This window comes from Planococcus citri, chromosome 5, assembly GCF_950023065.1.
Source record: "Planococcus citri chromosome 5, ihPlaCitr1.1, whole genome shotgun sequence".
Classification (NCBI taxonomy): Eukaryota; Metazoa; Arthropoda; class Insecta; order Hemiptera; family Pseudococcidae; genus Planococcus; species Planococcus citri.
In genome coordinates, this window is record NC_088681.1 from 37,749,575 (window position 1) to 37,771,468 (window position 21,894).

At 37.0% G+C, this 21,894-nt stretch overlaps 3 protein-coding genes across 3 annotated transcripts; all 3 read right to left on the reverse strand.

The window, feature by feature from the left end:
- Positions 1 to 66: 66 nt before the first annotated feature.
- Positions 67 to 4,220, reverse strand: Nadsyn (NAD synthetase). Its single transcript, XM_065366686.1, has 4 exons — positions 4,004 to 4,220; positions 2,080 to 3,502; positions 1,625 to 2,011; positions 67 to 1,244 (listed from the first exon to the last, which is right to left on the reverse strand). Exons 2-4 carry the CDS (start codon positions 3,467 to 3,469, stop codon positions 697 to 699), a joined length of 2,325 nt encoding a protein of 774 aa, XP_065222758.1. The 5' UTR covers positions 3,470 to 3,502; positions 4,004 to 4,220; the 3' UTR covers positions 67 to 696.
- robl (roadblock) lies at positions 3,610 to 4,007 on the reverse strand. Its single transcript, XM_065366701.1, has one exon. It carries the CDS (start codon positions 3,976 to 3,978, stop codon positions 3,685 to 3,687), a length of 294 nt encoding a protein of 97 aa, XP_065222773.1. The 5' UTR covers positions 3,979 to 4,007; the 3' UTR covers positions 3,610 to 3,684.
- Positions 4,221 to 20,034: 15,814 nt separating the features above from the next.
- Positions 20,035 to 21,683, reverse strand: LOC135849008 (golgin subfamily A member 6-like protein 26). Its single transcript, XM_065369134.1, has one exon. It carries the CDS (start codon positions 21,666 to 21,668, stop codon positions 20,109 to 20,111), a length of 1,560 nt encoding a protein of 519 aa, XP_065225206.1. The 5' UTR covers positions 21,669 to 21,683; the 3' UTR covers positions 20,035 to 20,108.
- Between the last annotated feature and the right edge of the window lie 211 nt (positions 21,684 to 21,894).

A 21,894-nucleotide genomic window follows, 5' to 3' on the forward strand; every position in this document is an offset into this window, starting at 1 on the left:
AAATAAAATATTAACAAAGAGAAAGTTGGAAGAGTAAAACATTAACATATTGATTTTCATGCTAAATAAGTTGGAAGGAGTTTTATTTGTAGTTCACTATGCTACTAAGGTGTTCTAACTTTTAACACAACACGTAAACATAAAATATTCATATGCTTCAAAGTGAAAACACTTTACTGGTAAAATTACGCTTCAACTTATCACATGTCTAAATTTGATTCGTGGATTAAATTTATACCTACTTAATTCTTACAAAATAGGGCTTAATATAGGTAACAATGGTCACAATGGGATGGAGGAGGGGGGGGGGTCGAATTGGAACTTGGTGATTTGAATGAAATATCGTTCATGGGATTGGAAAAAGGTATCAAAAATTTTACAAATACGATGGATTTTAATGTCGAGATCAATTTTAAAGTTTTCTGTGAATTTTTGAAACCTCAAAATTTGCCAATAATGTGGGTTTTTTTGAGCATCGTTAAACTTCAATTGAACCGTCTTCTCTAGCAATTGTGTTCAATTTCAACTGACGTGAATAAGAATCCAAAGCTATCAACTCTTGAACACAGCAGTGCAAATCTACACGTTCCAATTCGAGTGATTCTTTGATTAGAAAAGCTCGAAGATTATAAATACGAAAAAAAATTCAGTCTACTCTATCACAAAAGTGTATACAATCTCGAATTAAGTAAACCATCACACATAAAGCATTCCAACCGGCTTTAAATCATCTTCAATCGGTCTGCCATTAACGCAGATAGATTTCGCGCAATTACGATTGTTGGAAACAACAACGCCGCCTCCACCTCTGGATCCATTCTTGAATATGAACTTGGCAGAGTTGGATTTTTTAGATAAATCGCTGGATTTCGGATCACCGAAAGTGAACCCTTCGCTACGCTTCGAATCCAAAGACGACGAGGGCGATACTGCGTTCATTTGTTGGAGTTTTTCGTCGATAACTCGAAATTGCCATTTCCACGAGACGTTATAAAGGAAGGGACGATGATCGAAACGATTATCGTCCGGACTATAGAATTCGGCGTGGTAGCTCGGAGTCAGTACGGTCATCTTGTGACGATTAATAGCGTAACAGCGGAAAAAATGCTTCACTTTTTCAGCTACTTCTTCGGCGGTATGAGAAGCTGCCCATATTGGTACCAATTCGGTGAACATCGAGTAAGGGCCGCAATTCTGCTGTTTTCGAAGACGTCCGAATACATTTAGTTCGTCGTAGGTCATGCCTGGAAACAATATTCAATTTTTAATGATTTAATGCCAGTTTGAACATGAATAATTCTACCAGTTTCGTTTTTATTGACGAGCGATGGAAAAAAATGAAAGGTGATGAAAAATTCAGCTCATATGAAATATTTATTTTCCAGTCGTTTTCCTCTTTTTTTTCTTCTCATGTATAAACAATGAAACATCGATTTTCATTTTTTCCACGTAAATTACAGTTCTCAAGCTTCTCAGAATTTCGTGTTCTCGAAAAAGTTAAATTTTAATGCGAGCGAGGGGAGAGGAGCGGAGGTTTCCCTCGGTTTTTGAACAAAATAAAAAAGAGAAAAAAGACTGAATAGGTACATTTCTATCAATTCATCGATCAAAAATATTTTCTTACCCATATCTTGTTCATCTGTCTGCACCAAACGACCTTCTTGCAGAGGTTCCAGTTCAGCGGTCGGTACAGCGTTCAAAATATCTCCCAAAGCATCCAATCCAAAATGGTCTTTCGCATAGGTCAAAAATAGTTTCAAATCTGTCTTGGAAATACTTCCAATAGGGTTTATATCAGCGCTGGAACAGTCATATTTGGTGAAATAACCGCGTAACGCCTCATCCACGTTCCCGGAGCCGAGAACCAGCAGTCCACCGGGTCTACCCCGAACCCATAGCATTAGTTGTGCGAACAGATACGACAGAACCATACGAAGTCTAGCTTGAATATTCTGCAAAGCTAAAGATTCTCTGGCGGATCCTCCGTGGGCAGCGAATCGTGGTACTTTACCTGCGAATTAAATTCAAAATTAAAATAATATCCCAACGCAGATGGGAAATTGATGGAGTTGAAGTTACCTGTGATGGTGGTGAAAATGGCCATAATAGCGGTGACAGCTGTATCTATCGTTATACCCATATGGTAACTACCAATCTGCCCGGCTAATCTTTCGGCTCTCTTACGCGTCTCCTTGGAGGAATTTTCCGTACCCATGTAGCAAGTGACGAATAAACGACCGCACAGTTCTCGAGGATTTTCAGGAATATACTCAGGATCGCATACCATTCTTCGTATAGTCGATATGACATTCTCGTCGCTTTCTTGGCAAGATTTAACGATAAGGTTACACATCGAGTAAACGATACAAGCAGTACTGGAAGAATCAACTCCACCACTGAGAGGCAGGAAGAATCCACCTTGGCCAGATCTCCTCACATAGTCCCACAACCAGCACGCAGGACCCAAGGTTATTTCTTCCTCAGGTTTGAGATCTTGCCATTTCATAACTGCAGTTTGTGGTAACTCTGACGTAGCATCTGAAGATAATACAAAATCACCGACAAACACCCTCGGGTAACTTCGATGATCACTGGATAATGCCGATCTGCTGCGGATACGATTACGATAGCTTCCTATTTTTTCCAAATTCACAGTGGCGCATACAACTTCAACATCTTTGAGAGAAAACTGCTCGCTGCGATTGAGGAGGTCGCCATTTAAGAAGATACAAGAGTTTCCATTGAAACATACACGAGCACCGTCGCCTCCTCGTAAATTACTGTACAGATAACATCCTCCTGCTTTTAAAGTAGCGTTTTGAATCAGTCTAATTACTCGGTCTGCTTTGCGTAGCTCTGTATACGATCCGGAACTATTGACTATGATTTCAACTCCATCGATACCCAACTCGCTGTGGGTAGCTTGCGGAGACCACATCTCTTCGCAGATTTCATACCCGATACACGTATCCCTGGTTGCAATTACTGCATCGCCAAATGGCACCGTTGATTGTCGAGTGTGTTTGTAAATCATGCGAGGCAAGTAATGGTCTTCGATTTCCTGCAGTTTTCGCCACGGACAAAACCATCGTGATTCGCGATAATTATCGCTATCGCACATTAACAACTTGGGACGGATTAGAAGGATTTTACGATTCAAGAATACAACTCTGCAATTATAAATTAGATTTTTGTGCATGATTGGCATACCAACGTCGACCATGATGTTCTCACATTCCGTATCAAGCAGCAGCTCTAGAAGCACTTGCCACGAATGTAGTAACGTATCTGTCTCGAAGAAGTGGTCTTCGCAGCTGTAACCGCATATTTCGAGCTCTGGTCCACTTCTGTACGAAGCTCCGCATTTTTTCGCTTCGATAATACTTTGGCGTATTCTGTTTAGGTTACCCTCGAAATCTAGTGCCCACTGGTTCAGCGTACATACCGCTATAATCGCGTTTCTTCCCATTATTGTTTTTTTACGTCACTTATGTAGACTTTTCTGAAACAGAAATTTACCTCCGTATTAGGATTCGTGATATTCGAACGTCGGAGCAGTCAAGTTACTAATATAGTTCAACCGGTACAAACACAACAACAGAAAACACATGCGATAAGAACAGTTTATTAATATTCGAATAGAGACTTATTGCATATAACTCGCGTAACGATACAAAATACAGCTTATTCGGCTGGATATTGAATAGTAATTATTTTAAAATCTTTATCAGGAGCGACCATTATTTCGTGTTTCTTCGACTTGACACGTAAGAAAGTCAGATCGTTAGTGGGATCCAAATCTCGAACGACACTTCGTGCTTTATCAGCCAAATGACTAACTAAGCCAGCGTACTGTACAGTGGTCGTATTGTCCATCGTTGTTTTAATCGGAATGCCTTCGCTGGTCACCACAATCGTTCCAACAACTCCTTTGTACGACTGGATCCTTTTCATAATCTCATCTACTTCATTCGACATGATTAAGCGATTAATTTATAATTACCTTGTATTAGTAAAAATATCAGAATATCATTTCAACGTTAGATACAAGTACTGACTGAACATTTAACTATTCAACTGAAGATTTCTTTCTTGTTGACTGGTTACTTGGTTACAAATTAGATGAGTAAAGGCGTCGGAATTTCGATTTTAAACAAGTTTTGCTTGGGTGTTGTAAAAAAAAAATGAGATAAAAATTGTTTGAGTCACAGACATAAAGTAAGTAGATTTGATCATATTGTTTTTCAGTCTGAAGTAGGTGGTAGACGCGCGTCTAGAGTCTGACGGGCTACGAAACGTTCCCGCCAATCACAGCGCAGGGTTATGTTTATCACCGTTATCACTGACGTTCAAGTGTTGTATTCATTCTCACAATATTGAAAAAACAAAGTAATTTAGGTGTAAATGGACGTTTTGCATATTATTTTAAATAAAACACTGTCGCAATGCAGAAATAAAGTACGTACAAGTCCTAGGTAGCTAACTAGCTATTCAGATTAACTTTATCATTCAGCACCGGCAGGCGGCATTCCCTGGCAAGAATGAAGTAATCTGATAAGAAAGAACTATCAATTATCACACACTCATGTATTTTTACTATTTTTACAAATTAATAAGATCTCATCAGTAAATTCAATACTTGACATTTCAGCGGAGAAAAATGAAAATCAATGAGTAAAATCTGGTATCTAAATAGATAGAGTCTAGAGATACGTAGGCTCACGCTAGTTATGCAGCTAGCTAATCTGTACATTCATTTTCACTAGCTCCAACTGCAAAGTATTTCTTTTTGAAGTTATCGATCTCGATTGCTTTTATTGATGTAATTATCGTAAATTATGATGGATTTGAAATGAAAACAAGAATGACTTTTCCTTTTTGGTATTCATTCAGTAAAGTTGTAAATGTAAAGTTACAGTACTGTCGTACGTAGGTTAAAGATTAGATTACCAACCAATTTGAAGAAAAAAGTCGTTTAATTTTCTGTTTTAATTAGTAAAATCGCAAAAGCTCTTTATTATATCGTATTTTCAACGAAAAATAAAAACTGAAAAAATTTGCAAGTCCATAGAACCGCCCCTCTGCGCTGTGATTGGCGGGAACGTTTCGTAGCCCGTCAGACTCTAGACGCGCGTGGAGGTAGACCTACGACATACGTGTACCTCTAGTACGGTTATTGACCGGATACGGACGTTAATAACCACGAGGAGGATACACTGATTTGTTCAACGGATAATACTTTTATGACAAATTAAAACCCATGTACAGAATAAGTGGACTGCTACATAAGCGGCAACTCGGCAACTTAGCAACTTCGTTTCGCGTCAGTGGAACGAAAATGATAAGAAGTTGCTCGGTTATTGGCTGGAACTAGCAACCAAATCAAAATTTTTTGATTTGGTTGCCAAGTTGCCAGTTGCTGGTTGCTAGTTGCTGCTTATGTAGATGTCGACTAATACGTTTATTATAATTAATATCAGTACAATTACATAAACATACATGTATTATTCTCTTCAGCGTTACTCAATAAGACCGACACCAATTATTCTCATTACCGTTCTCGGCTCGAAGCACTGGACGGATTTAGGAATAGTAGCATCAGATCACAAGAGCCAACACTGGGCAACTTTTGGTAGCCCAGCTTCTTTTATATATATTGATCGGATACGTAACTCATCTGCGAGAAGCGTTCCGGCGCAGTACGTAGCGGTTCCCTGCACACCCCCTACCCACTACATTGCCCCCCGAGCCGTCCAAGGGGTCACCTTGAATCGGCGCGGAAGCCACGCAGCGGGGGAAGGGGGGTGCCACCGATCCTACTTTTCAATCAGAGGCCGGATAGCCAAAGATTTACAAGTAGGGCGCACTTTCCCTAGACCAATTTTGAAAACAAATATCGAAAGATGGAGTTTCGATGGCAGTGAGACATTTGACCCATGCGACATATGACCCATGCGACATTTCACCCATGTTTTTATCAATTTTGGATTTTCGCAAAACGACATTTGACCCATGCGACATTTAACCCATGTTCTGATAGATGTTTGCATCACATCAATATGCGACATTTGACCCATGCGACATTACACCCACATGAATATCCGATGTGAAATAGACATTTCGCCCATGCGACAATTGACCCAGGGTAAATCAAAATAGCGACATTTGACCCAGGCAACGATTTTATTACAAATTGGGACATTTGACCCATGCGACATTTGACCCATGATGTTATTTAATGCTGAAACGTCTCCTTTGCGACATTTGACCCATGCGACATTACACCCATCATGAATATGAAGTAGAATTCTAGATATTGTGAAAGTAGCACTACGCAGTAGAGGAAATCAAAGGCAGCCAACCCTCTACATAAAACTTCTTTTAGATCTTTCCCTGTATTTAAAAATCAGTGCGTGCGGTGAAATACAAAATATACCTTTTCAATTTTCATTCTCTTTATATGGGAAAGCCAGTGTACTCTCGTCACAGTATGGTTCCGCATTTCAATGCTTTCGTTTATTGCAGGGTCGTACATAAATACTTACTAGGAATGTTGGGATATACCTGTTTTTTTTCTTCTTTTTTTCCAACAAAACTACCCTTCGGCTACAGTATAGTATAAGAGGACGATCTTTTTTTTTTATTTCCTATGCTGCATTCTGCATTTGATCTGTTTTCACTGTACGAGTAAAATCCACTTACAAAGTCAAGTTTTCGAATGTTAAGAAATTCATGTAATTGATGTAACATGATTTAAACATATTCTTCACTTACCTACCTAAAATTATACGTACCTAACAAGGGAGCCTCTTGAGGTGTCCGCCTCCGATTTGAATGGGACCGCGATTTTTTGAAGGAGCATAGTTTAACACCCCAAAACCAAATTTTCAGCTGCCCAACTTCATATCTCAATATTTGGCGAACGTTTGAAAATTCAAAATTGACTGTTTTTGGTGATTTATATGGTACTTTTTTCAAAAAAGTACCTACCCTACGTGCATACCTAATCAGTAAAAATAATCAAAATAAATCCTAAGACTGATATTAATTCCCCAAATCCAAATTTCGCCATTTCCAGTCATTCTGGAGCCTCCAACGCGATTTTTTAATTTCTCCAGAATTTTGAAGGTGCTGCAGAAGGCGTGAATATGCAGTTGGGCAGCTGAAAATCGAGTTGTGTGTTATACTCGACCTGTTAAACGAATTTACCGACATTTGAGCCGATTCTGGAGGGGACACCTCAAGAGCGGTTTTTTGCATGATCAGCTTTTTTTTAAAATAAAAATATCCAAAAATCAAAAATTTCCCTTTTACGAGAAAATTTTTGAAATTTACGCGAATCGCTGTATTTTGTCATTAATTAATCCCACGAGAGCGAATTTGGCCATTTTCAGCCTTTCTGGGGCCTCCCTTTATCGAGAGCTTTTGCCCGAGCGATTCAAAAAAAATCATACCTAATTCGAATACAATTAATATTTTGAAGCACAATAATAAACTTCTTATAAGTTATAAGTGACTCGTCTCACAAAGAAACATCATTTTTCATATCTCTCAAAATATGTACTAATTTTTCAGAGCATTTGCTCTCGCTTCGCTCGGGCTCATTTGATTTTTAATTTTATTTTCAATTTTGAATTTTAAAAAAATCATTATTTGAATTTAAAACTGCTTAAAGTTGCCTAGATACTCGTCACACAAAAAAAACATCGTTTTTTAAACCTCTTGAAATACTGATTCTCGAGAGCTTTTTGCTCTTGCTTCGCCAGCTCTAAAAATTATATTTTCGACATCTGCCTGCTTAAAAAAATCTCGTTTAATTTACTTACCTAGCTTAGAGTATTTTTAGCAAAATTGATGAATTTTGATTCTATTTTAGCTCAATTTTGAACCTAGAACCCCCACCACCAAGTTTATCAAAAATCCGCCCATCCCCTCTTTCAAAATTCTCTTTTTTGCTCTATAAAAGTTTCCTTTAATGGAAAAAATGATAAAAGGCACAAGTACTTGTTCAGAGTGTCGAGCACTAGTGGAAAACAAGTGGTTTCAAAATAATGTTAATTACCTACTCTCAGGGCTTTTTTTGTGGGGGGGACTCGGGAGGACGCCGTCCCCCCCCCCCCAAGAAAAGTTCGAAATTATCAAAAAAATTCCATAAAAACTAAAAATTGAACGAATTTGAAAAAAATGAAAAAATGAATAAATTTTGGTAACTTTTTAAACAAAATGTTGAATTATCGGAATAGTAAAGTGCGAAAACGAGATCAGAATTACGATGAAAATTCGTAAATCTAAAATTTAGCATTCAAGTTTGTACCTCAGTACTTATTTTGCACGTCGGGGAGCCCGCTCAAGAATTATTGCACCCCCCCCCCCCCCGTCGATCCTCTGGGAGAACTTTTTTCTTAAAGGGGGAGTCCTGAGGAACATTTCTAGCCCTTGTACTAAAAAAAAAAGTGGCCCTACTTACAAAATGGCGGACATTTTGATTGACAGATCAGCCGAAATCACAGATTTTGCGTTCCAACATAGGCCTTGCACGAAATTTTCTAAACCTTACAAGGTAGATCGAAAGATCAGGCAAAAATTTTTCATCTGTCAAAATTTCAAGTGCTTCAGTGCATTTTTCGAATTTTGGTGAATTTTTGAAAATCAAATTCAGGCCAAAAATGAAGGGAAAAATCAAAATTTTACCCAATTGACCAAGAAAGCTGAAATTTGGGATATACCATATTTTTGACATGCCAAATCGATTGAAAACTGTTTCAAACCGTTTTGAGCAGTTTTGGAGCCTCCAGAAAATTTTTGAAACTCGAAATTTCCACAAAATTTCATCAAAATGGAGTTGGAAAGCAGAAATTTATTCTGCAAACTAATTTCAATGCGCTACGAAGTACTGCCGGTAAATTTCAAGTCGTTTTGGAGCCTCCAGCAAGTTTTTGAAAATTCTGGAGCCTCCAGCAGATTTTTTAAATTTTAAATTTTTACAAAATTTCATCAAATGGCGATGGAAAGCTGAAATTTACTCTACACTCCAATTTTAACACTCTCTGAAGACGACTTCAGGTGGGTTCAAGTCATTTTGGAGCCTCCAGCGACTTTTTGAAAATTACTGGAGGATCCAGCAGATTTTTTAAACTTTAAACTTTTACAAAATTTCATCATTGGAGATTGAACGTGACATTTATTTCGCAGAGTAATTTCAATGCGATATAAAGTCGCATACATGGCGGTTTCAAATGGTTTTGAAGCTTCCAGCTATACTTTTTGGAATATTCAATTTTCCAAAAAACGCCGTACGACCTTTCAAAAAGTCGCAGGAGGCTCCAAAACAACTTGAAATCCACCAGCAGTCGACTTCGTAGCGTATTGAAATTAGTTTGCAGAATAAATTTCTACTTTCCATCTCCGTTTTCGAGTTTCAAAAAAATCTACTAGATTCAGTAATTTTCAAAAAGTCGCTGGAAGCTCCAAAATGACTTGAACCAACCTGAAGTCGTCTTCAGAAGGTGTTAAAATTGGAGTGTGTAGATAAGTAAATTTCAGGTTTCCATCTCCATTTGATGAAATTTTGTAAAAATTTAAAGTTTGAAACTTCGATTTTTTTTCTCTCAAAAATTCAAATTATGTACAGAGACCGAGTGGGGGATGAAAATTAGGGGCTTGCAACTTCAATTCAGCGTCCCCGTCAGAAAAGAAATACAAAAAAAGGCCTGCCTACTCTTGTCTACCTATCTTCCAACCAAGTTGGGTAGGAAAATGAAAGTGGTAAATAAGCACTCGAAACTCACATATTCCACTAGTAATTGACATGCTGAAAAACTTTTGTTATCATTATTTTTTTGATTAAACGATCCTTTCACTTGAAATAGATCAAAAAAATTTTTTGAAAAAAATCAAAATTCATCAATTTTGAGCGGAACATGGCCAGAAAATTATCGCGAAACATGCGTTCCCACTAATTTGAGGTCGCTAAACATGAATTTTGATTCAATTTCAACACAACTATACACCCTGCACTCCCCAATCCCGCCAATTGTGTTTCACCACAAATTCCACCCCCCCGCCCATAAGAAATTTTTTTTGAAAAAGTAATCTGCGGGCTAATTAATGATGTTCTGATTGAGCCATATACCAATTTTCAGCTTGTTCGGATGGTTTTTGGCCAAAATAACCCCAAAAAACACATTTTTATACTGTTTTTCGCCTGAGCAGGAAATATCCACTTTAAGAGTATAAGCTGTACTCCACTATACATCGCAATCTAAAAAATCCAGCAGAAATAGTGAAAAAAATAATTTTCTGGGGTTGTAATTAAACGAACAAGCTGAAATTTAGTATATGACTGTTTCAGTAGAACATTGATGTGTCTGTACACAAATTTTACAAAAAAATAAATTTTGGGAGGGGAGGGGTGGATTTTGGGACGAACTTGATGGTGAGGGTTTTTTATTTAAAGTTGGGGTAAAATAGAATCAAAATTCGAGTTCAGCGACCTTGAATTAGTGAGGAAACGTGTTTCGCAATAATTTTTTGGCCATATTTGGCCCAAAATTTGACAAATTTTATTTTTTTTTAAATTCTGTTTTGCTCAATTATAAGAAAATGGCTGTCTTAATCGAAAAAAATGCAATAACAAAACTTGTTTAGCATGCCAAGTACTAGTGGAATATGAGAGTTTCGAGTGTTAATTTCCTAATTTCATTTACCTACCCAACTTGGTGGGAAGTAGGTAGACGAAAGTTGGTAATAATCATTTGAAATCCATGTATTTCATTAGTACACGAGATGCTAAACAACTTTTGTTATCATCATGTTTTTGATTAATCAATTCTTTCACTTATAAATTGATCAAAAAATAATTTTGAAAAAATTAAAATTTGTCCATTTTGAGCTAAATATGAGCAGAAAATTAACACCAAACAGGTCCCCCACTAATTCGAGGTCGCTGAACTCGAATTACGATTCCATTTCAGCCCAACTTTCAACCCAGAACTCTCACCACAAAGTTTATCTCAAGATTCCCCCCCTCCTATTGAAATTTATTTTTTGGAAAAATTTTTGTACACACGCATCAATGAGGTACTGGAACAGTCATGTACCAGATTTCAGGCTCTTCCGACGATTACAACTTCGGAAAATGAATTTTTTCACTATTTCTACTCGTTTTTAAGATCACGATGCAAAGTGGACTACAGCTCATATACAGCACATGGATATTTCTCGCTTAGGTGAGAAATGTACCAAAAATGCGTTTTTTGGGGTTATTTTGGTCACAAACTAACCGAATGAGCTGAATTTTTGTATATGGCCGAATCAAAACACCATTGATAGGCCTGTAGATTATTTTTTCAACAAAAATAAAATTGTCAAGAGTGGGGGTGAATTTTGTGGTAAAATGCGCTTGAGGGGGCAGGGTTTACAATTGCATAAAAATGGAATCAAAATTCGAGTTTAGCGACCTCGAATTAGTGGGTAGACCTGTTTCGCATTTATTTTCTGGTTATATTTAGTTCAAAATGGACGAATTTTGATTTTTTTTTCAATTTTTTTTTGTCCTTTTGTAAGTTAGCGATTCGTATAGTAGAAAAAGTGATCAGAACTAAACTTCTTCAACGTATGGATGTGAATAATAAAATATAAACTGTGAAAAAATCATTTTTTCGCGTTGTAACTATTAGATCAAACATTTGAAATATAGCAATATACCTACATTAGCGATATGTTGGTACCTATACCTACTGTTAAAAAAAAAATTTTGGGGTGAAATTTGACAATGTAAGGGCTTGTTCGTATTGCAGAATTGAGGTTTAAATTGACTTCAAATTCGAATTCAGTGACCACGAATTAGGAGAGAAATAAATTTTTGCTTGGGTAGGTATAGTTACCTACTCGTATATCGTGCAGTTATTATTATTACCTCGTTATTCTGTTCAAAGTTGATGAATTTTGATAAATTTACTCCCAAAATGGATGTTTTGAAGAATGATTTGAACGGGACCGCGATTTTCGGAAAGAACATGGTCTAAAACCCCCAATACCAAATTTTTAGCTGCCCAACTTCATATTTCGATATTTGGCGAACGTTTGAATATTCAAAATTGACTGTTTTTGGTGATTTATGCTTTCTTCAAAAACGCACGTATTTGATGAGTAAAAATGATCAAAATAAGTCCTAAAACTGATATCAATTCCCCAAATCCAAATTTAACCATTTCCAGGCATTGTGGAGCCTTCGGCGCGATTTTTCAATTTCTCCAGAAGACGTAAATACGATGTTGGACATGCTAAAAATCGAGTTGTGTGTTATACTCGACCTGTTTCCCGAATTTATTCACATTTGAGCCGATTCTGGAAGGGACACCTCAAGAGTAGTTTTTTAACCAGCTTTTTTTCAAAATAAAAATATCCAAAAATCAAAAATTTCCAGTTCCCACGAGGGCGAATTTCATCATTTCCAACCATTCTGGAGCCTCCAGAACTATTTTTCAATTTCTCCAGAATTTTTCATTTGCTGCAGAAGATGTGAATACGATGTTGGGCAGCTAAAAATCGAGTCGTGTGTTATACTCGACCTGTTTACGATTGTGTTCACATCTGAGCCGATTCTGGAAGGGACACCTCAACAGTGGTTTTTTGGCCAGCTTTTTTCATAATAAAAATAGGTATCCGAAAATCAAAAATTTCGCGTTTGCAAGAAAATTATCGAAATATGCGCGAATCGCTGTATTTCGTCATTAATCAAGCCCACGAGGGTAAATTTCCCCATTTTCAGCCTTTCTGGAGCCCCTGGAGAAATTGAAAAATAGTTCTGGAGGCTCCAGAATGGTTGGAAATGGCGAAATTTGCCCCTCGTGGGTTTGATTCATGACGAAACACTGCGATTCGCGCAAATTTCGAAAATTTTCTCGCAAACTGGAAATTTTTGATTTTTGGATATTTTTATTTTGAAGAAAAAGCTGCTTAAAAAACCAGAATCGGCTCAAATGTGAATAAATTCGGGAAACAGGTCGAGTATAACACACAACTCGATTTTTAGCATGTCCAACATCGTATTTACGTCTTCTGGAGAAATTGAAAAATCGCGCCGAAGGCTCCACAATGCCTGGAAATGGTTAAATTTGGATTTGGGGAATTGATATCAGTTTTAGGACTTATTTTGATCATTTTTACTCATCAAATACGTACGTTTTTGAGTTCGCCAAATATCGAGATATGAAGTTGGGCAGCTGAAAATTTGGTTTAGGGGGTGTTAGATCATGGCTCTTTCCGAAAATCGCGGCCCCGTTCAAATCGGAGGCGGACACTTCAAGGGGTTCCTTTCTTGTAAGTAGGCTACTTAAAATTAGGGGTATTACGTATCACATTCGTATAAATATGTATAACGCCGGAGGAAAACATCAACACAGGTCTCGTCTCTGTCTAATCCTCTAATCTATCCAACTTACGTTAATTTATAAAAATTAAAATTAACTATGTACTTATGTACATCTACATACATAGGTACAATATGCTTGAAATAACGATTCCGCCATTCAACCATTGGCGACTTCGCGTCTTCCTATTTCATTCATTCATGGGGGGTGATGGGGGGAAGGGTGAAGTCGGAAGGGTCTTTAGCAGTTTACTGTTACATTAGTACGTGTTACATAGTTCGTATAGAACAGGTAGAGGGTGTACAGAGGGAAGTAGCTGTACCATAGCTACAGTAAGCATTTCCGTCCGTCGCATTTCTAAATAAACCAGTTTGAAAAAAAAATCAGGATCGACCCATCCGCTACCATCTAAAATCAAATCAAGTATATATTTTAAAAGGGAGACATTCGTGTTAGTTGCATACACTGACAACTCCCATCCTTGGTAAATTCAACGTTTCAAAAATCTAAGGTTGGCAGCGGCGCTGCGTTACCTGGATCTTGCCTTAAGCACAACGTTCCGAGATGGGTGTAATGTCGCATGGGTCAAATGTCGCAAAGGAGACGTTTCAGCATTAAATAACATCATGGGTCAAATGTCGCATGGGTCAAATGTCCCAATTTGTAATTAAATCGTTGCCTGGGTCAAATGTCGCTATTTTGATTTACCCTGGGTCAATTGTCGCATGGGCGAAATGTCTATTTCACATCGGATATTCATGTGGGTGTAATGTCGCATGGGTCAAATGTCGCATATTGATGTGATGCAAACATCTATCAGAATATGGGTTAAATGTCGCATGGGTCAAATGTCGTTTTGCGAAAATCCAAAATTGATAAAAACATGGGTGAAATGTCGCATGGGTCATATGTCGCATGGGTCAAATGTCCTGGTCCCAAAGATGGAGAGACTCGGTTCAAAGAACCCCCTACTTTAACTCTAATTCCATCAAAACAATAAAAAATTCTTAATACTAAGTATAAAATAACAAAAAATTGGCAAAAACGCCGGTCAATTAAAAAAATGAAAAAACATTACAACATAGTTAAAAATATCGACTGTACACAGCGCTATAGTAGCGTCACGATTACAAAATAAAACGGGAGTTGGCAGCAGTGGCCGAAAATCAAACAACAACAGCATCGTGTTTGTAAACACGACGATAAAAAATGGTTGACAATTCCAAAAATTTACAATTTTTATTAAATTTTGAGTTTTTTGCCCTACAAATTCTCGCTTAAATGCGGTACCTGCAAGGACGATGTTGTCGACGATGTTTTTTCGACGCTGGATACAATGACCGGTAAGTCATTTCTTTGTAGCAACTGCTACTTTATACACACTTTTTAGATGGATTTTCAAAATCTCATCTTTCTTGCTCTGGTTTGTTTTTCAATTTTTTAGGCCACTCAACCGCATATTTCAAGATGATTCATCTCACTACTCATTGCTGCTGGTACGTACTACATCTCACATTTACTATTGTTTTACTATTTTTTACTAAGATTATTTCATTTTACTTTACAGGTATTTTATCGATGGTGATACTTTCCATAGTTCAATTTGGAACCGAAGACTTTTCTCAATTTATTTGGTAAGTTCAATTTTTAAAGTTTTCACTCTTTCCCTCTCATGCTATTTCTATTTCTTTCGGTACTTTTTTCCACCAGAGTTTTTCAAGTGTTTTTATTTTTTGTTGCAGAATAGAATTTTGGTTTTTGCTCGGTATCTACGGTTACTTTGGTCGAACGTTACGATGAAATGATTTTGGATTTTGCCTTTTTCTTCTTCGAGCGTTTTTGCGAGGTGTTTTTTACGCATAAATAACAGGTACAATACTATTTATCGTTTTTTGTCGTTTTATTTGGTACGAGTTCTTATAATTAATATCACAGTTATTTCTTGTTTTTTAATCATCTTCCAGGAGTTTTTCTAGCACGAAATCCGCCGGAAATACTTCGACCTTGTGCTTTGCTGGAATTGTTCGCTGCGATAGTACTGTAAATGAGCGGTTAATTATTGTCACCACATTCACCGTCACCGGAGGTGTAATGACGTGTACCCGTACCATTTCTTCGTCTGAAAACAGAAGAAACGGAACAACAATTCGAATTAGTTCGATTGATTTTGATTTTGTGTTGGTAAGTATTTTGCACAATTTAAAATGAACTTCGTGTATGATTTCTTTAACCAAATTAGCATTAGGCGAGATGAGTTTTTTTCTTTTTTTAGTGTGTATCTTATTAATTAATTATATTTAAATGAGATGTAATTATGTGTTTATTGTTTTCGTGCATGATTTGTGTGTATGTATTTTATTAATGAGATGAGTATTTTGCAAGCAAATGAGTAGGTTACTTTTTTCGATGTTTTCGTGCTTATTAATTTTTTCTTTCTTTTACCTATTTACTTCTTTTTGTTTAATAGGTTCTGCGAGGTCTTCTTGACCTGCGCGATGCACGATTTGGATAGCTCGACCCCCGAGGGTACTCGGCATAATTTTGCGCAGGGGTTGAAACTGTTAAAAACCCCAAAACCAAAAATGAAGGAAAAACCAAATATAAATCTGTTTTGTGCAAAACTCAAAACCAAAAATAAAAAATATTTGATCAAAACTACTTGACCAAAAACCAAAAATAAAAATATTTGATCAAAACCACTTAACCAAAAACCAAATATAAAAAATTTGAAATTTAAATCATCAGAAATGTCAAAATATGTGTAATGTTTTGACATTTTATGCATTAATTGACTAGTAGAAATGAATACAATAATTAATAATACTAATACTACCTAGAATTGGGCGGCATAACGCAATAATTGGCAGGAAAAAAAACCTAAAAACTGAAACCAAAAACCCAATACCAAATAAAAGTAGCAAAAAACTGTAACCAAAAACCAAAAAACCAAATAAAGGTAGCAAACAACTGAAACCAAAAACCAAAAAACCAATTATCAAAAGGTAAAAATTGAAACCAAACCAAAAACCAAAAATCAATTTTCAATCAGTTTCAACCCCTGATTTTGCGGCGGTGGTTGATTATACGATTGGCGATATTGGTCAGGCGGATAACGATTGCCTGCATTTTGTTGATAACTTTGATGGTTGGTTTGTTGGCGATTGGCCTGTTTGAATCTGTTGCCCATGTTCGGCTTGAACTTTCGCTTCAGCGGTCGTTGACCTTGCCCCCTGGGCATTTGGTGCCTTTGTTTTGGCTTTGGGTGATCGTATTTCTGTGGCTGTCGCTAGGTAATTATAAGATTTTTAATTAGAACATTTTTCGTCGTATTTTTCGCATGTTAGTAGGTACCTATTTGTTAAACTTTTTTATAAATTAATTTTTTACCAATTTACCCGAGATGTTAGGTTTAGGTAGGTACCTAGCTTATTTTAATGGTTAATTTTTCGATACTAATTTTGAATTTTATTTTTACCGATTTTTCAGCCGACATATTTTCCGAAGATTCTGACGATGGAGCCAATTTTTTGCCGGTAGCCAATTCGAGCTCGCGAAACAAGTATTCGACTAAGTCGTTGGAAGGTACGTAGCACAGTGGTCCGAAATAAAGAAGTAGCGGCCAAAATTCAAAAAATCCTCAGATTGAAGAAGTCTCAAAAGTTGATTACGAATATGTAGTGGTTTTCTACATTATATTCCACGTCCCTTTCTGTGATTTCAAACACTTTTCCATTATTTTGCTTGCCTACAGAAATGAATGAATTGAGGTACCTCAAAATAGCCAAAACAACTGCTAACTTCAAAATGCTGTAAAACATGTCAATTTTAATTTTTTTCGAAACTTTATGGGTTTATATCAAAATATGGACATTTTTGAATATAAAAATCGTTGATTCCATTTTTTCAAAAATATTTTAGTTTCTACCATGCTCATTACAAAAAAACTCATTTTTTTTGTTATTTTTGAGGTAAAAGTTTTTTTTTAAAAAAACGCAAGCTAGAGCAGTGGGAAATATCACATCCCTGGGGTACTATGGCATGTAAAGAAAAACACCCTTGAAAAATTTGCTGCCCCAACCTGCCCCATTTGAAGAAATTGCTATGCAAAGTTGCATAAATGCTGTTTTTCCTATTTTTTAAAAAACATTTTCAGATAAAAAATTACTAGGGGAATATGAATACTAAAATGGACTTTAGCGACCCAAAAAAAACATATTTCGATACCATCGCGGATTTTTCAAAATTTCATGTTTTGGACCATCCCCTCCCCCCTTTGAGGGCTCATTTTGAGGTTAGGGGTAAAATAAATGCCAAAATCGACTTCAGCGACCTAAAAAACCCCCATATCCCATAGCGATCCGAAAAAAATACATATTTCGATACCCATCTCGAATTTATCGAAATTTGATGTCTTGAACCACCCTCTTCCCCCTTTTGGGGGCTGATTTTGAGGTTAGGGAACAAACAAATGTCAAAATCGACTTCAGCGACCTAAAAAACCCCCATATCCAAAATTTTACGGATTTTGCTTTGAAATTCGATTTTGCACCACCCCCTCCCCCCCCCTTTGAGGGCTCATTTTGAGGTTAGGGGTAAAATAAGTGCCAAAATCGACTTCAGCGACCTAAAAAACCCCCATATCCGAAATTTTACGGATTTTTCTTTAAAATTCGATTTTTGGCCGCTACTTTTCATTTCGGACCACTGTGCGTAGTAGCCACTTTTTGTGCGGTGCCATCTTCCTCCTCTAAAATCTTCAGTCGCGATTTTAAGTCTTTCGCAACATTCTACCCTTTCGGCGGATTTTCCCCAATCGATTAAGATCGAATTGTATTTTTTGATCTTAGCATCAATTTCAAAATCACCCACGTAGGGTACCAGAGAAATACGCGTAAGTTCGACGTTCGGTTTTAATCCGTCGACAAATTTTTTCACTTCTTCTGCTACTTCTTCGGGTAACCGGTTTCGATTTTGAAAATCTTCAAAACCACACTCAATATAATAATGTTTCTCGGTCGTAGGTGGGCAGTTATCAAGGAAACTTTCCAACGTTGATTTTGGCGCAACGTATCCGGCTATGTCGTGTTTTATGTAATTCGCGACCGCACCTAACACTCCGTTGCCCAGTACTAGCCTGTGTCTCCAGTATAATTTATTTTCTTCGAAATTGTAGGTCCAGTTTCAAGTTGGCAAACGAATTTTCTTATCCGTTGGGACTAGAGTTTTTTTCAATTCCTCATTCCGATCTTTGAGGTCGTTGTTTTTCCTCATTAATGATTCAAATTTCTCTTTTAATGAATCATACTTCGTTTTAAATTCGAGTGCTTTTAATCTTAATGACCGTTCGTTTCTTTCTGTTTCAGATGAAGTGAAACTTGGTGGCGAATACACCAACGAGGATTTCACCGGTCGCTGTTGTATTTTGTCATCGTCGGAGTCGAATAATGATTCGACATGTTTGTTCTGGTTTGCAGTCAACGACGGCGAAACATTTTTGGCAGATACCTTCGGCAATGGTACTGGTGACTTCGGAGGTTTAGCAGTTTTGGCGGTTGCTTTTGTCGTTGGTTCGGATTTTTTCTCGGTGGCTTTCGATTGTTTCTCGTTGCGCTTTGCTTTTTTGTGCGCTTAGACTTCTTTTTAGTTGACTTGGGTGAGTTTGGTTTTTTAGCTTTTTTCGAAGTTTTTTTCTCTTTTTTAGTAGTTTTTCTCTTTTTAGCCGGCGGTGATGATTTCGTTGAGCTTTTACGTTTTTTGGGAGGAGTCGTGCCAATAATTTTGGGTATTTTGAAATTAGAAACCTTACCTTCGTTTTCGACGACGGGTATCTCTTCGAAAGAAGCACCAGCGATTTGCATCGAATGGCGGCGGATCTGCGGCGTATTTTGGGGCGAATCGTCGGTCTCGGACTTCAAAAGCTTGTCTTCGAGTTGCTTAGCTGCTATCTCGTCGGTTTCATCTGGCTCGGATAATGATGTCGAGCTTGGAGATTTCGACGGTGACGACGACGATCGGTTCGACGAAGAGGACGACGACGATGATGACGACGACGACGAACTCGACGAAGAAGAAGAAGAAGAGGACGACGATTGCGAGTCAGCTTTTTTAGACTCTTGATATGGTGACGGTGATTTTTCCCGTTCATTTACCGGCTATACATTTAACGATTGGTTATTGTTCGATTCGTCGTCCATACTAGCAACAGAAAATTACAAGCCACGTTTTATCGATCACGTTTTATTTGGTAAGTTTTTTATTTTTAATTGAATTATTTTTAAAATTAAATGGTTATTAGCTTTACCTTGTAGATTTATTCGACGAATTGATCAGCTTATAGAACTAATTGAGTTCTTTTTCCAGAATTAACACGTAGGATTGGAACCCAATTTGGCGAGCACGTTTTCACGATGCAGATTTCGGTGCTGAGCAATTTTTCACGCTTTTTTCGCGAAGAAGAATCAATTTTATTACTCAGAGGTAATTTTAACAGTTTTTAATCACGATGTGAACAATAATTGCGCTTTTTAACACTTTATTTGCAATAATTAATTAGTAAAAAAAACTTTTCACTTTTCAACTTGCACGAAACGTATATGTGAGCTACTAGGTAGGTACCTATTTCACTGACACAAGGCAAATGCAACGTTGTTGCGTTCTGCGTTCGGTTCGTGGTGGTTTACGTTATCATTGGGACTTGGGAGGTGGTTTTTTCCCATTGTTTGAGTTTTTCATAGTTTATTCCCAATAACAAAAGATAGATTTAGCTTGTTCCATACTGAGTACCTTTTGGATGAGGTGGGATTTTACTGCCTTGGTAGCGTCTGTTGTTTTACATGTTGATAGGCACAGAACACTAAGTTCGTGTAACCTATCTTGTGTAATCTGATCGCTTACTTTTTGCAACCAGACTAAATCTTTCTCATCTTGACTTCTCAGTATGGTATGAATTTCTTTGACTTTTTTAGCAATTTTTATTTTTTGATCTTGTTCTCTTTTTTCTCTAATTTGTTTTTGGCGTTCTTGGATCAAAAGTTTTCGAGCTTTTTTCAAATTTTTCAAATGCTCGTGCAGTACAGGGTCAAGCTCCCTATTTGGTAATTTAAATAACCATTTACCAGTTGCTTTGTAATGGTTATGTGCTAGTTCTTCTTCTTTTAATTTTTGTTCTGCTCTTTCTTGTAATTCTTTCATCCTTCTTTCTTCTTTCAAAAGCATATCAAAAAATGCATGCTCATCATCAATTTTTTCCTCAATTTTTTTCTGTTCTTTTCTTTCGGTTAATCTGGTCCTGTCATAAATTCTTTCTTGGAAGGGACGTTCGTCAAAGATGGATTTATAACGAACTTCATCCTCCAACATTCTTAATTGTTTTTTATTTACAAATGGGGTCATTTGGCGTACGTTGGCGATAGGCCTATCTTCTTGTTGAGTTGATTTATAATTTTGGACTCTATAACAGTTGGTATGTATTTTATATAGGATAACGTAGGGTCCCTTTCTTTTAGGATAAAGTTTACCGGATACCATTTTATTGCTATCGCTTTGGCAATGGGTGTCTAGCATCACGAGGTCACCGACCTCTACTCTTTTTGCTACGTCATCGTTTTTGTTAAATTCTTGTTCATCTTTAATAATTTTTTCGTGATTTTTGAGTCTGATGTAGGTACCTATCTTTTCCATTTTGGTATTCGGATTTTCGCGTAGAATTACTTCTAGCTCATCCTCATACACAGCAGCCTTAGCCAAACGGTCTGCAATGGCATTTCCATAATCGTACTTATGCCCCTCTACATACTTGATCTCGATATGCTCAAATTGTTTTTTCAATTTATCAATTTTTTCTAAAATTTCTCTGTTCAAAATTTCTTTTCCATTGCTTTTCCAATTTTTTGCAATGTACTGCTCGGTTCTTTTTATAGTATCGATTGCATATCGAGAATCAGTATTAATTTGCAATTTTTTATGATCAGTTTTTCTCAAAATTAATTCCATGGCCAATTCAATCGCCGTCAATTCAGCTACATTGTTGGTATTTTTTTCTACGTTTAATTTATGGCTTACATTCTTTTTACCATAAGGTTTGAAACAGATTCCGATGCCAGCAACCGCATCATCGTTACCATTTCGAGTACATGCCCCATCAGTATATATATGAACGACCCCTTTTTCGATTAGAAGGTCCTCGTCCTCTATATATCGATCATTTTGAATGTTGTCGAACGGTATGTAATCCAGCATCTTGGTCAATTTTTCTCTTAATTTGGAATATTCGCCATCTAAATCATATTCCTGCATTTCAAATACTTGGGGGTCGGGTTGTTCATTAAATGCCCCAATAATTTCATTTGGGGTCAGACCAAACTCAGTTGGCAGAAGGTTCATGACCTTCTCTGAATCACGGATATATTTATCCCAATTTTCATGGGTGTAGTGGTGTTCGTCTTCAAATTGCTCATTTATTGCAATTCTGAGCAATGTCCCCAATTCTCTCATCGTACGCTCACAGGAATTAGCTGGAGCA